General features: G+C 38.5%; 2 protein-coding genes across 2 annotated transcripts; one reads left to right on the plus strand and one right to left on the minus strand.

The window, feature by feature from the left end:
* Nucleotides 1-1,013: 1,013 nt before the first annotated feature.
* On the minus strand, nucleotides 1,014-10,768 carry LOC117459095 (transcriptional regulator ATRX homolog). The gene is made up of 5 exons (XM_034099948.2): nucleotides 10,439-10,768; nucleotides 5,777-6,059; nucleotides 5,563-5,690; nucleotides 2,540-2,582; nucleotides 1,014-2,460 (listed from the first exon to the last, which is right to left on the minus strand). The coding sequence occupies exons 1-5, from the start codon at nucleotides 10,573-10,575 to the stop codon at nucleotides 1,243-1,245; spliced, it is 1,809 nt and encodes a 602-aa protein (XP_033955839.1). The 5' UTR covers nucleotides 10,576-10,768; the 3' UTR covers nucleotides 1,014-1,242.
* An 837-nt stretch (nucleotides 10,769-11,605) lies between these two features.
* Nucleotides 11,606-15,793, plus strand: c14h11orf54 (chromosome 14 C11orf54 homolog). Its single transcript, XM_034099968.2, is given in 9 exon segments — nucleotides 11,606-11,777; nucleotides 11,868-11,966; nucleotides 12,731-12,804; nucleotides 12,892-12,948; nucleotides 12,950-12,994; nucleotides 13,314-13,490; nucleotides 13,762-13,911; nucleotides 14,617-14,733; nucleotides 14,856-15,793. Coding segments are annotated over 9 exon segments (960 nt in total). The 5' UTR covers nucleotides 11,606-11,710; the 3' UTR covers nucleotides 15,030-15,793.
* Nucleotides 15,794-16,251: the final 458 nt, after the last annotated feature.

Raw genomic sequence — 16,251 nt, forward strand, 5'->3', positions numbered from 1 at the left:
AGCTCAATGTGTAACAATCAGTATAAAGTAAAGCCAACTAAGTAGGACTTCTACTTTTACTCACGTACAAGATCTGAGTACTTTTTCCACCTCTGCTTTTACCTATGCATTGATTTGATCTGGCTTTACTCTAGAAGGAGGGGCTCATTTTACAAAAACTACTCAAAATGTATTTGTTTTTCTTGGAGAAAAAAAACCCAGCATGTTTTAACAATAACATAAACACCATAAGAACTAAAATAGGGTTGAAAATTGGCATTTTATGGCATGTTTGCTATATAGTTGTAATCTAGTTACCATGTAATACTGATCACAAGAATATAGAAAGCAAATATTAATAAATACATTTTCGTATCTGCTGGCGTTATTCCAAAATAAAGAGTATTCAAACATTGTTTATATATTTGAGTTATCATAGTGTTGGACCTTTCTGGATTAATTACTTCTTTTCACGCCCTTTAAAATAAATAAATTCCCCAAGTTTAAGATACAGTTTACAAGTACAATAAGGCTTATATATTTGCTTCTCATTCTTTTTTACAACATTGTTGTAAATGTTTCACCGATAGCAATGGCTCTATATTACCTATTAACTTCACGATGGTTCTGATATGGTGCACTTTGTAACAGCTATTACAAACCCTGACAGTCATTCACAGACTATCATATCATTTGCAGTCAAAGTTCATTTGAATAATTGTGTCTCACTTACACACTGTGTCCATTGTTATGTAGCAAATCTCCAGAACAAATTACTGGTATGCACAAACCTGAGTATTATTAGGATGACTAGGTGGTCAAATGTATAGGTTTAATAAATAAATAAAGATTAAAGTAATGTAGTGGTTACATTGAAGAATGATGACATCAAATTGATTAATATCATTTAATGAAGTTTCAATTACTGTTATGTTGATAACCGGTAGAAATAAAAAAGTAAAATTACTGGTTTGTTAATCCTTTACAAGTTTATTGTAACACCAAAAAGGTAAAGTACTGTGCAAGTCAAATGCTTTGATACAAAACAAAATACCAAAAAAACAGAAATTGTCACAGCTTCGAACTGAAAACATTGTCCATGTAATCGATAGAGAAAGTGTCAGATGCATTTGTATCTAAAAAAAAAAAGAAAAAAAGAAAAGAAAAATGACATGTAATGTATCAGTCATTTTGTGTGTTAGGGTATCCAGAATTATTTTAAAAGTCAAATCAATCAAACCCATCACTTTGTCTACCATTCAACTAAGCTGAGAGGTCATAGAAATCCTCAATTGGATTATGAAGTTTTCGTCTGACATTTTTTCTTTCAACGATACTGTCTGAAAGCAACATCTCAGTTTCTGAGTGAAAAGTCTCAGCACTGGGAGCACGTTTGTCTTTTCTCTTGTGTGAGCTACAGTCTTTGAGTGAAGACTTTACTGATTCAACATCTTTAGAGGCAGATGGATCCTCCTGTATCACATTGCATGGCTCAACTTTAGACTTTTTCTTCTTTTTCTTTTTCAACACCACAGTCTCATCAGTTGGAGAAAATTCCACATCACCTGCACTTTTCAAAGTTTGCGCGGGGGTTACCGACTCGGTTTCATTTCCCGTTTCTTTCTTCTTCCTTTTCACCCCCGTGTTGGGTTCCTCAAAACCCTGCTCAGGATTTATTTCAACACTGTCCTGCGCTGCTGACAGCTTTCTCTTTTTCCTGACCCCATTGTCATTTAGTTCCACGGGTGTCTGAGCATCATTATCTTCTGCATCAGCAACACGGAAGGATGAGGTCCTTTTCTCTTCCTTTTCCTGCACAGACACTAAATCATCGCTTTGCGGCGAGTTGTCTTCAGATAAATTGCTGCTTAATATTTCCTTCCTTTTCTTTTTCTTCTTAATTTTTTCCGTCAGATTAGCATTTTGGTCTTCAAGGCCCTCCTTTGTTTTTTGGGTATTATCAACCTTTTCATTTCCATTTCCGCAAGAGATATCTAACCCTTGAGTAGCTTCTTTAGAACATGACACTCGCTTCTTTTTGTAGTTTTTCTTTTTGACGCAACTGGATTCTAAGGTTTCCTGAGATTCTACAGCATTTTCTGAACAGTTTTCCAATCCCTCTAAGTTTTCTGGTGACATTGGCGGCAAATCTAAAGTGCGATTTGATGCCTCCTCTTCTTCACATTCCTTTGTAGTTGCAATCCCTTGTTTTTTCCTTTTTTCCTTTTTCTTCTTCCGTGTCTCAGCATCAGCATTTGGAGGTTCAGTAACTGTTTCTAACTGCTCAATGTCCTCAACCCTTTTCTGTATCTTCTTCTCCTTATGCTTGTCCTCCATCTTACAGATCACTGACGCCAAAGAATGCTCTGCTCTCACGTCAGTTTCAAAGCTTTCATTTGCTTTTTCCTGCCTGACATCTTCTGCCGCAGAACTTTTCTTTTTTCTCCTCGATTTTGAGGGCACCACAAATAGTTTCCTCTCCTGTAAAATTAAAAAATAGCTTAACACCAACTTCACAAACAATATATACTATGATGTAAGATTTGAACAGCCTGCTTACCACCACTTTGATGTCTGCCTCATCCAGCTTTTCTCCGTCATCTCTGTAACAGAATATATGTGATTTATTATCAATATTAAAAGTGGTGCACACTTCATACAGGACCATTCAACTATGAGAAGCAATACAATGAAACAAATGTATACAGCAAATAGAAATTATGAATTATAAAAATAAAATCAATGAAATAGAAGAATAGATCTAAGAAAGACAAAAACAAACACTATAGGTCATCATTGAACATGAATAAAACAAATAATTAAAAACAAATAAAGAAAGGACTTAAGCCTTCTATTGAAAAATATTTTTAGAGGAGAGATTTATGTAAGTTTTAAAATATCAACACTTTGTACATTGATGACACCACAACAATCTAACATGAATAGATTAAAGTGTTTTTCGCTTGTCTCTTTTAATTTAAATAACGGATTCATTGTGTGGAAATATAAATAAAAACATATTCATCATTAAAGGTAGGGTAGGTAAGAATGGAGAAACCAGCTGGAGTGCGCTAGAATTTGAAGGTACGCAGTCGAAAGAAATCGGCCCCTTCCTTCAGACTTCCTTACAGAGCCCCTCCTCCAAGACACACAAACGTGCACATGATCAATGACGGCACGAGATAAGTGTGTGCACAGATGGAAGACTGACAGGCAGGTAGGCGTCAAAGCACTTAAGATATTCATTGCTATTGGGATGTTAAGAGCATTCCATGGAATCTTTGGGGGTTCCACTTCCCACAAATTATTTTATTCTACCGCTTCAGTCTAGATGATCTTAAGTGTTCTTCAAATATTTTTGAGAATCAACTGTATCAAAAGCATTCAGATCAATATTATAAGCATCTAGATTTATTAAAATCCCATCAGGGGATATACATTCTCTTTTGTTTACTGGACTATAACCTCACAACTTCATACTGTACATTTTACATTTATATTTAATTGAATATGTCATTACGTTCAACTTGTATATTTTCTACTCTTTAGTTCTGTTTTATTACTCTTTTTGAAATGTTTCTCCTCTTTTAATTTGTATTTCTATTGATGTGCAATACTCTGTTTTACATGCTGCTGCAACAAAAATATTTCCCAACTTGGGATCAATAAAGTATATATCTTATCTTATGATTAAGCTCCTTCTGATTGTAATAATATATCTTTAAATATCCGATCCATATTATCTTTCAACTTGCTAAAAAATGTCTTGTCTTCTTATTATAAGATCAGTTCAACATATCCATAATATACCTCTACATTATGATTAGTGCTGTCAAAATTATCGCGTTAACGGCGGTAATTAATTTTTTGAATTAATTGCGTTAAAAATATTTAACGCATTTAACGCATGTGCAGAATGGCCCGCCCCATACGTGCCACCAGTGGCAGCGCCAGGGTATGGCTGGGGTAGGCTACACCCATACCAAGAAATGGCTTAGCCCCACCATGAACAATGATGTTAAAGTAAGCAAAATAAAGTCTGCCAACTCGCGGAGTAAATTGCACAGACAGCAGTTAGTAAGATTGATTTCAGTAGCCACGGTTTTGAAAACTTTTGTCACGTAGTGATCGTCTTCTCAATAGAACATCTTTGATAACGGCGTGGTGTTGTTGCAGGAAGTCCCGAAGGACAATACTTTTGCTGTAGTACAGGGGTGCACATAACTGGTACGCAGATTATGTGCGTAATCTGAAATGCGTACCGTCACTTGTGTCACACAGCGCATTTGCGTACCGACGTACTTGTTCATTTTGACATGCAGAAAAATGTTATAATAAACATAGATACTGTATGTTAAATGGATATATCCGCCTTCTTTCATTTATCTTTCCATTCCCACAACAATATACATAAATAAATGGCATATTTTGGACATAGTTCGAATGGTGATTAATCATGATTAATTAATTTTTAAACTGTGATTAATCTGATTAAAAATTGTAATCGTTTGACAGCCCTAATTATGATGTATAACCTCATTACATTATGCTATCACTGTTGCTACTACGTGTATATACTTTAAGATTGAATAATCCATGTCATGCTCTTCTTGGAACATGAGCTCCTGATCCTCTAAGTCAGGGGTGGGGAAACTTTTTCATCTCAAGGGCCATTTAAGGACCTCACCTCCTCGAGGGGGGTCCGGGGGCCTTCTCCCCCGGGAAGATTTTTTTTTAAATGTTGAAGTTAAAAGCATCAATCTGGTGCACTTTGAGAGCAATATTAGGAGATCTATGGATTCATCTCTCAACACCCATATGAAACAAAACTGTAAGCAGATTTATTTTTCTTTATGGATATTTTACAAATCACTCCCCTTTCAAACTCTATTCTTGTTTATTAATAACAACTTTCTTTTACTGTCATATAGTATTTTATATCTGTTTACTTTATTCTCTTATTTTTGTATAACTATCATGATCATATAAAGATGTGCCTTTACCTCACTGGTTGTAGAAAAAGCTTCTTATATCCGTTAGCATAGCTAGCTAACCAGATAATAACAACAACGTTATTGACTGTATGTCCGATGAACAGATCGCCACTGTGCTTTCAACTAAAGACACAGCCACGCAAAAACTGCGGCATGCGTACGGCTCCTTATGGGTACTGCAATTTTTGGAAGCGGTGGAGCGGCGTTCTGGTGCTCTCCATCAGAACTGCACCCCTCAAACCAGACATATACCACGTGATGACACGTTAGGCTTGTGTTGTGTTCAAGGACCCTGACCTTGGCCAGGAAAAACAGGCACTCGCTTGTTTAACTTTTTTGTGGTCTAGATTTCTTATTTTTTTTGCTTTTTTGCTTGTGTTTATAAATGACCTCGAGGGCCGAACCAAATGGTCTCGTGGGCCGTATACAGCCCGGGGGCACCCCACCCCTGCTCTAAGTCTTACCCTTTGATTTTTGGTATCATCATTATCTTGATTATAGTTGCTATAGTTGGTATGGTATTCTTAATAAAAAGTGTCCATTACATGTGTCCTCAAGTAAGCATGAATATTCCTTCTAATAAACTTACTCTGACAATTGAGATATGTGCTCCCCATCCATGTCAACAGTTGGTAAAGATGACTCCACATCCTTTTTTGTTTGACAGCCCTGCCTCAGAAGTCTGACACATTCAAAGAAGCCTCCCACCAGATAACTCTGTAAAAAAGGAAACTATTAAGCACAGAATTACATTTTCAAAGCATTTGTTTAAGTGTATGTATTACATTATTTGTGATCCTTACATGAAGGCGTTTGTTGTGTACAGGTAACAGCTCAGGCTTCTTCTCTTTGAGGAAAGGGAAACTGAATTTTGGCAACACGTTTTTCTTGCTTCTCTGCACCTTGCCAGATTGGGATTCTCCATCGTTGGAATCTGACGATTCTTTGTTTTCTTCGCTTTCTTCGCTTTCGTGTAAGTCTCTGGGAGATAAGGGTTTTGCCCACTGGCTGTAGCGAGTACGTACTCCTGTCCTCAGGGCCTCAGGTACTGGCTTCTGAGTTATGAACAGGCTGTCTCCAGAGTCACTGCAGAAACACAATCATGATAGGCAGATTTTAAAACAATTCGCCCACTGTGTGAACTGAAAACATAGGAGCAAGAGCATCTAATATGTTTAAGTCAAGCCACTTAGAAAGAGTTGTTCATAATACTTTGTAAAATAAATAAATAAAACAGATGCCTGAAAAATGGGGTTCAATTCTATCCTTTTAATAGATGGATAGATCGATCATAGGTACTTTATTGATCCCAATTTGGGAAATATTTGCGTTGCAACAGCATAAAAAACAAGCCAATAAGAGAAATTAAGACACAATAAATAAACAGTCCAAAATATTTCTGAAATAGAAATAAAATGGCATTCAAGTTAAAACACACATATATACATACGTGGATGTGGAAAATGTACATGTGGAAATACAACTATCCAGTAACAAATATAATGCAGGATACTATTGTGCAAGAAATTGATTATTCAATATTAAATTGAATAATGCACACAACTGTGTTGTAGTTCGAGTAGTTAAAGGTGGGGTAGGTAAGTTTCAGAAACCGGCTCGAGATACACTTTTTGTTATATTCCATGGAATGCTCTTAACATCCCGATACCAATGAATATCTTAAAGGTGACATGTCATGCTTTTCCGGTTATTACCCGTCCCCTTGTGTGTTATGAAGGTTTTTATGCATGTAAACGGTGTGCAGAGTCAAAACCCTCAAAGTACACCATGTAGCGAGTAAAACTCTAACACAGAAAATACCTCCCCAAAACGCCTCGTTGGAGATACGTCACTGTCCATTTGATTCTTCCGGGTGTCATGTCGTCCCCGGAACGAAATGGACCAATCTGTGGAGCCGTTACGTTACGTCCGCGGAGCCGTTACGCTAAGCCCCCGCTGATTGGTCCAAATTGACCAATCCACGGACTTCCTCACACACTCAGTGCAGTCAGCTCAGCTGATTTCTCCTCCCTGGCTGCAGGCTGATAACAGACAGTTGGGATCGCGGCGAAATTCTCTCTGCAGACCCATTCTCACAGCGTTTATCAACCTTTTTCTTACTCAATATCAAGCCACACTTTTTGTTTTTACTTCGGCTGTGACTTTGTGTGTGCTCAGGGTGAGTTTGGCTGTGTTTCGCTGTGTATCGCTAAACAAGGAAATCACACCTCCACGGAGCTTAGCGCGATTCACAACATCCCGACCAATCGGAGCACACTGGGCTCACAGGGAGGGGGGGAAAGAGCTGCAACGAGCCGTTTAGTGGCGAGAGTGAATACTGCTGAATACACATACAATAGGCTTGTCTCAAACAAGCCTATTGTAAAAAGTACAACCAATCCGTTTAGCTGGCCCGACTAAACGCCGATTGCCGCCCTGTCTGTCAGCCTTCCATCTTGTGCATGCACAAATGTATCTCGTGCCCTCATTGGGCGTGCATTGCAGCAGTACTTCAATAGGCTTGTTTGAGACAAGCGAGACCTGCGCAGTTGCGATCAACGTCTTGCTAGTGCGTTGCATGATGGTTAGTCATTTTGTCCGACTTGCTCTGGAGGCTCGCCTACATGAGCCGTTGCAATCTCGCGGGACAAAGACGCCCGCAGCCTTGAGAGCGAGGCGGCGCAGTTCCTCTCCACGTGCTGCGGAAGCTAAATGCTCGATGGGAAACGACTCGCTGGTATCTCGAGCTGAGCGCTCATTGGTGGTTTTTACCCCGTGCTGCTGATGAAACCCTCCAATTGGCTCGGCTGTTGTCGGTTGTTGTTTTGTGTCAGTTTTACGTCGCCACATCCATTCCCATTTTTCATCATTGTTCCACAATGTTTATCATCATGAAATTAATATCTATATATTTTATACTGCTTACCGTTTTCATACTTTATATATCTTAGCATATTCATACACACTGTTCATACTGCTCACAGGCTGCTGTGTATATCTAGTGTATGCATACCCCTCACTGTTTATTCATCATTCAATTCATTCTATATTTTATTCTGTCTATTGTGTACATTACTTTTCACTTTACGGTTTGTTGCACTCCTGGTTAGAAGCTAAACTGCATTTCGTTGTCTCAGTACCTGTAATATGTGCAATAACAATAAAGTTGAATATAATCTTGAGCAGGAGCAAATGACTTAGTACATCTCTGACATTAACGATTAAACACGTGTGCATTCTTTATAAATGCAAACAGAGTCAAGCCGACTCCAGAGGTGGCGGTATGCACCTTAAAGTTGTTTGCAATCCGCCAAAAAACCGAGAGAAGAAGAAGAAGACGAAGCCGACTCTGAGCTGTCCGACTTCAGGCGAGCTTTTTGAGACCTCCCCCGGCTGCGATCGGCTATTCTCGTCTACTTTCGAGGCGAGCCGCAACGCGTCTCAAACAAGCCTAACGGCCCCTACACACGGCGGCGTGCGTTGCCGCTTCAACGCTTCTGCCCATTCACTTTGAATGGGGTGACGTCACGATTCGCCGAACTGCATTGTGGGAGCAAAGCGTAGCTTCTCTCGAGGTGCTCGCTGCAAAAGTAGAGCAATGTTCTACTTTTGCCGCCTCGACGGAGGCGTCAGCCAATCAAATCCCTCGTATGTACATCTGACAATACAAGCAGTAGCCAATCAAACCGGGTGTATGTTGGGAGAGCCAGACCGCAGTTATTTCCCATATGTCAACAAAAGGAGGAGAAAATGATCGTGGCGGTAGGGAACATACAGGGATACAAACCGGAGGAGCCAGGCATGGGGGGAGGTGGCAAAGACAGTGGGGGGAAACTGGTAGGTTTTCGCTTGTTTGGGGAGTTTATATCCAGTGTATTTCGTTTGAATGGACAGCTAGAAAGCATAGACAGTATATTTAGCCAGCATGGATGTAGCATGAATGCTTTGCTCTGTATGTCCGGGGCGGGACATTCATGTGGTTGGTTGTTGGTCGGGCTGCTCGCGTTGATTCCCCAAGCTCAAGACACGCCCACCGCCAAGCGGCAACGCACGCCGCCGTGTGTAGGGGCTGTTATGACTCGCCTGCAACAGGCGGCCACTTTCACCAGTCTGCTGACGTCATGTGGGCGTTCATGTGTGTTGGAGGAGGTGCTCTGTAAGGAAGTCTGAACAGGGCCAATCACGCAGGCTGCATGGGGCCCCGCCTTGCGCAGGGGGCCCGGCCCAGAGGGTCTCAGCTGCTGTGCGCAGTTCTCCGCTCAGTTCTCCTTGCACCCCCGCAAGAGTGAGAGGTGACAAGGGGAGCACATCTGTAACCCGACACTGTTGCAATGAATCGACAGCTGACCAATCATGGCTTTGATACGGCCACTAGTGCAGGTGAAGAGATGTCGGTGAAAAAAACAAAACATGAAGAAACTAGAGCATCACTCGAAGGTGGGTTATTGTAGGAGTCAAATGTACAACTTGCGAATGTTGTATAAGTCAAATTGCCATATTAAAACATCAGCTGCAATTCACGACATGAAGGAGGCAGTCTCTGCATAGCATATAGGCTAATGGAGATGCAGTTATTTCCAGCATTATTTATTTACCATTCATTCAAGTATGTTATGCCTTTTATCTGCTAATGTACAGGAGGAAGAGTGATAAACTGTTTGTCTAGTTGGCTTACATAACAGTTAAAGTTTACATCTTAAAAAACATGGAGCATTTTTTCCCCTTTTATTAATTATTATGTCAATTTGCACATTTCATGGTGATGCTCAGCCTCTCCCCTTAACTCCTAACAGTCATCAGATAGAAATGTGTGTGTAGTTGTTGATACATTGCTGACAGAGGGAACTAGAATACAGATTTAAGAAATATCAGTTTTTGAGCATGTTTTGTCTTGACTATATTACAACTATATTATAATAAAATAATATAGTATTTATATTATTGAATTGATTATGATTATTATTATTAGTAGAAGTAGTTTATTTGCATTAATTATATTTTAATCTTTTTTAGGCTAGTATTTGGCAGGTAATGCAGACGTATTCACCTGTAAACGCATACTGAACGACATACATGCACATTTACCTCACTGTATACAAAAGTAACTGTGTTGATAATAATAATAATAAACAGGAATTATATTTGCAAAGTAGTCTACTTTGTTTCCAAAAAAAATTGTTTTCATTCTTGTCGGTTGAGGGGTGTGCTCATCTCACAATGTCGCTTGGGGCCCCAAGTTGGCCAGGGCCCTGAGTCTGAAGGAAGGGGCGGATTCTTTTCGGCTGTGTACTTTCAAATGTCAGTGCACTCGAGCCGGTTTCTGAAACTTACCTACCCCACCTTTAACTCCTAAAACATTGCAAAAGGTAATTAGCTACTGGAATAACTATGCAAATATAAATTTACATATCACAGATAGTTCACAACTCCCCAACATTTATTGTGGCATTTGAGGTAACTCTTACCTATCTGCTCCAGCAGGTCCCTCAGGTACTTCATCATCTCTGCCCTGGCCCATGGAGGACTTCACATACCGCGAGGCTTTCTCCACATAGCCTGGAGGGTTTGTTGTCCAATTCAAATAACTACTTACTCTGGTCATTGTGTATATTATTCAAAACGCAGTCAAAATGTTGGAAGTCTTCATGGACAAGAAATAAATCCACTTAATGCATTGTAACTAAAAGAGTATAAACCAAATAATGCTAATGTCGTATAATAACGTACAGCTGCACCCACACAAAGACATTTAAAACAGCAGATCCACACATGAGGTTTTGTGTCAACCAGGAAGTGTTTTTAACGTCATCAAAGTGACGGATCATCATCTGACCAATCATCGAAGAGAAAGCGGAAGTGTCAAAGAAGCGAGAGGATTCCCTCTTTCTACTTCCGTTTTCAACTGCACCGAGTCACACAGTAAATACGACCTTCTCATTCGGTATTTATTCATAGACTGTATATGTTTGTTCCCCATAAATGAATGCACCACAACAGTGTATTGCTCCAACGCCAGAAAATAAAAAAACGGATCATGCTATAACGTGAAACTTTGTTATATCAAGATAGTTTTGTCGTGGTTACATTGATGTTATTGTTAGGCAATAAATACACTATCATGTTACAACTTTTCTATAAAATATAGCGTCTATCTTGTTATAACATGAAAGTTTACGTGTTTTTGTTTGTACGTATCCTAAAATAATCAGTTGCTCTGTTTTGTAGAATATGTTTGAATATAAGAAACGTAGTTTTGTTCTATCAATTACTGACAAGATTTCTCCCACAGCCCAAACAACAGTATTGTCATTTAGAAAAAAAGAAAACTGCTGAAAATACCATAAAATTGCAATATTTTCAGGCTTCAAATAATGAGAAAATGTCATTGTCTGTACAAATGGGTTTAGTTGTATTAGTGTTGGCCGTTTACGTTGAAATGTTTATTCATTGTTAGTTAGTTTCTAAGTGTGCCTATATTAACTTGTGATACCTGATTTTAATATTATTTTCAAAATGTATATTATATTATTTGTTAGTGCTCTAAATAACTACAGTATGCATTTACACGAAACTCAATTTGGGACCGGAACTGTCTTGTTAATGTTTACTCTTTGGCTGGTCTGCAGCTTTTCTATATATACCGTCTGTTTGCAACAACACAGTAGATTTTTTTCGCTTTAACAGTAAGGTCTTGCACCTCTGAAAGTCTGATTTTACTTTTACATTGAATTGCAGTTATGGCTGATGTCAGCAAAACTGAAAAGGTTCAGTTGCACGTGCCAGATTTAGAGGAACTACGTGGTGGTATGGACTTTGATACACATGCATGTTTATGAAACAGAATGTTCATTAAGAGTTTGTATGCTAATGGTAACGACTTATTGTTGGTTGCAGTATTACAAGCAGGCCTGGAAGATAACTTTGCTGAAGTTCAGGTGAGTGTTGTGGAGTGTCCAGATCTCACAAAGGAGCCCTTCCAGTTTCCTGTGAAAGGTAGGAACATCAGAAAAGAACACTGCATTCTACAACAGTGTGCAGTTAGTAAAATAAAAATATATACACATTATTTATGTAAGTGGCAGAATATCAATACACTGTGCAAATCAGATCCCCCATGCATGCCCTACTATGTTTATTTTGTTAATCCATGCACAATTTAATACACCTAAGCCTAAGCTTTTGCACCACTTCCATTTATATCAGCCCCTCAAAGTCTTTCATATTCTTCAAGTATGGATGTATTGCACATGTTTTTTTTCACATGAGATTTATTTGTTGTCGGGTTAAAGATATTATTGGATTGATTATTACAAAAAGTGAAATGGTTGCAAAATGAAATCGTCAGAATTGTGAAGTCTTCGCGTACTAAAATAGAAAAGCACAATATAATAATGAGCAAACTATTACAAATTACACAATATGATAGACAGTATGAAAACTAAATGTATCACAACTGTCAACCTGATTATTTCAGCCGCTGAAGAGATTATATTGATCTCTTGCAAAACCAACAACCAAACCAACAAATAGTGACCCGAATAATCTCATAACACTTGATTTCTCATTAAAGGATATTTAAAATGTAATGAGTAATGTATATGTTTATTGAAAGTGAGATAGACCTATCAGGTCCATTTAGTTTATTAAGTGTGCTGTTTGCAGTGTTCATATGCAGGTTTTCAGTTCAACAACCTCAATAAGTAGTGTCCATGTGCTTTTGGTTTTCACTTACCATCACCTCTGTCCTATCACTGCAGGCTTGTGTGGTAAGCCTCGGATCACTGATGTTGGTGGTGTGCCGTACCTGGTCCCCTTGGTTCAGAAGCACAAGGTAGATTTAATGAAAATATTGCATGGAGATAATGATCATCAGCCTGTGGTGATGTGGTTTTTAGAAAGCCGTCTCTCCTCATTCCAGGAATACAACATGAACACCATATCGAAGGAGCTGGAGCTGCCAGGAGCCTTCGTCCTCGGGTGCAGCAGCTGCTCCCTCCAGAGTAGTTGGAATGAACGCAGAGGTTTACTTTTTACATCAAATCACAAACTCTGGCTAATATACATTCTCTTGCTTTCTGAAGTGTGCAGCATTACAGTTATTTCCCCTAGAAAGGATATCATCTTGCACAACATGCACAAAAATAACCTTTTTTACCAGTTTGTCTTATGACAAAGCAAATATTGGATTAAGGAAATTAAAACGTTGGGTGGTTGTGAGATTGAAGAACTTTATACTAGCATGTGTCACTTGCTATATTACACAATGGAAAAATAGAAAGACTAAAGCACTTGGGGAACATCAAAACTCTTTTTTTGGTGACTAAATAATCTCATGCCCAGCTGATGCCTCTGGTTCTGACCGAAGCGGAGGGACGGCCTGCAGTGAACAGCAGCTACTTCGCTTCCATCAATCCCGCTGATGGCCAGTGTCTGCTTGAAAAATACAGCAACAAATTCTCTGACTGTAACTTTGGACTTCTGGGCAATCTGTACGCGTGTGAAGGGAAGTCTGGAAAGGTACTGTGTCTTATTTGAACAACAAATCATGTGATCATGTGGAAATCCTTGAAAAAGTCATTTTTTACTACTTTTGGCAATAATGAACACAGGTCAGGTTATATATGAACTTAAACTCAATTATCTGCAAGTTAGTACCCTCGCTAATGTTGTTGTGCGTGAACTTCAGCCCCATCACATGTGTGCTCCCAATATTTGGGATAAACATTAACGAAAGAGAAGTGACTGCACATGCTGAGCTGTCATGTTCTCTTCACCGGTGTCTCTGCAGGTTATAGAGGTGAAGGCCAAGAAGAGAACTGGGGACCACAGTCTGGTGGCGGCCATGAGGAACACTCTGGAGAGTCACTACCCTGAAAAAAGCCTGGCTCTGGGAGGAACCTTCATCATCCAGAAAGGGAAAGCTAAAATCCACATCATGGTACATTTTTTACATGATACATGATTTGTTACAGTTGCCAGTGGTTCACAATACTTACAATATAACATAATAGTAAACATTCAGAGGTTTTTGTATTTAACTTGAACTCTACCCCAGTACAATTCAGAGGCAAATATTTGACTTTTTACTCCACATTTACTAACTTTTATTTATAAAGATTCTACAAAATATTACTAATTAATAAAACATGTAATCAATACATTATGATGTGTTATTATAGGTTAAGATACACTTTATTGATCCCTTAATAAAATGCACAAGATACTTCGCAGTATAAATAGTTAATTGCATCATTAATTATAATCCAAAACTATAATTTATATTATTTTGAAAATGGCTGTTGAGCAAATAAGATACTTTTTTGAAAATGTAAGTATATTTTTATTTATTTAAGTTGAGCTTTGAATTGAGATCTTTTCCAGTTTATTCTCATTCTTGTTTGCAAATACAGTTGTACATTTGAATGCAATCTCTCTCATCACTTAACACCCTTCTATAATAAGAATACATAATAATACATGAGACAACACAAATAATTACCTATTCTTTAAGCTCTGATGCTCTTTAGACTTAACTTGTAACCCTTTGGTATTACTTCTTCTGCTAAGTTGATGATCTGAATGCTTCTCCTACCTCTGATAACTAAACACATTGATTTAATTCCCTGTATATACTCATGGACAGCCTAGAGAGTTCTCTGCCTGCCCCCTCGACACCAACGATGACGTCAACAACTGGCTCAAGCATTTTGAGGTCCGCGCCCCCCTCATCTGCCAGTCAGTGCTGGTATCCAGAGACCCAGTGAGTAAAGCAAACACACACATCTCAGTGAGGCGAGGACACGAGATGAGCATCAGCCGTGCATTTAAAAGTAGTCTGCGTTGTATTGGTTCTGCTCATGTGTTTTCTGTGTATGTACCCAGGGTCTGGACCTGCGCTTGGAGCACACACACTGCTTCAGCCACCACGGAGAAGGTGGCCACTACTACATCGACAGCACTCCTGACAGTGTGGAGTACCTCGGCTACTTCATGCCTGCAGAGTTTGTGTACCGCATCGACAGGCCCAAAGACACCCATGCAGTTGGAAGAGATTGAAAGATGGATGAATGACTGTGGGCTTCCCCTCAGACAAAACCTGTAAAACCCCTCTCTTAGGTCTACTTTGAACTAATGTCAACTAATGTTTCATTTTTTTACTGAATTTAAAACTTTGAAAACCTCTCATCTAAATTAATCAAGCACTGTGACTTATATGATGTATGTATGTACAAAATAACAAAAAAAGAAAATGTTCCTATAAAATAAGCATCATTTCTATAAATCTTTTCCCTCAAATTGTATCTCTAAAAAATGTCATACATTTCTTGTAAACAAAATCAATACATTTCATAGTAAAAATGATTTTAGATTTTTGACTGTTTTTCACTGAATGTGTGTGTGTGTGTGTGTGTGTGTGTGTCACTCATTCCCTCAGAAATCCAATTATAGTACATACAATATGGGACCATGAACTACATGCCAATTCATCATGATAACACATTGTGCAAACAATGTCTATGAAATGTTTGCACAGAAAGAAAATACACCCTCAGTCCACCCATGCTGGTGTTTTCACGTAATTGCTTAATTTGGCTTATATTAAGGAGAATGTAAGTGTTTACAGAATATAATTGGCTGATATCTCGATCTTTAGTTGCATATGTGAGGTGTGATAGCAGAGGTCTAATCAGACACTAGTGAGAACACCTGTGCTGGTACTTAAATAGCCATGAGTTAAAAAAATGAACCCCGTTTTTCCGACTTGATTTTCACATGTTCTCATATTTTATGAAGCAAAACAATTAAATGTCAACCCTGGATAATACGTTATTACTGTCTATAGAAAACAAACATGGCCTTCTGGTACAGTTTCATCAATTATAAAAGGGCCAGCAGCAGCAGCAATATTACATTTAGTCATTGTTGTAGTGAAAACGGTGACCATTGTATCATGGGTATGGAAAATTGCCCGAGACACACAATTAAGCAACAGCATGAGATTAACACATGCACAGACACATATTATAAATACATTACAAATTAAATAAAGAGTAGTAACAGAATAATAATAATTTTAAAATAAATGAAATATTTAAATAAGGAGAGACACTACAGACAAGCATTAATTTGACTGGGGGTTTATTAAAAATGTGAATTTTGCATGATCAAATAAATGGTAGAGACCGTAATACGTAATTTTGAATAATAATAATAATAATTAATTAATTGTCTAAATAAGGCTGTGTTTCTCTAGCGTTGAAACAGCGCCCTCTCCTGG

The sequence above is a fragment of the Pseudochaenichthys georgianus genome, chromosome 14 (genome assembly GCF_902827115.2).
Source record: "Pseudochaenichthys georgianus chromosome 14, fPseGeo1.2, whole genome shotgun sequence".
NCBI lineage: Eukaryota > Metazoa > Chordata > Actinopteri > Perciformes > Channichthyidae > Pseudochaenichthys > Pseudochaenichthys georgianus.

What these genes read in the sequence shown, in the direction of transcription:
- LOC117459095 (XM_034099948.2), bottom strand. Translation starts at nt 10,575, where the DNA reads ATGACCAGAGTAAGTAGTTATTTGAATTGGACAACAAACCCTCCAGGC. An exon ending in TACACAACAAACGCCTTCAT is followed by an intron (nt 5,691 to 5,776) that starts GTAAGGATCACA and finishes CCTTTTTTACAG; the next exon opens with AGTTATCTGGTGGGAGGCTT. An exon ending in CACATATCTCAATTGTCAGA is followed by an intron (nt 2,583 to 5,562) that starts GTAAGTTTATTA and finishes ATTCTGTTACAG; the next exon opens with AGATGACGGAGAAAAGCTGG.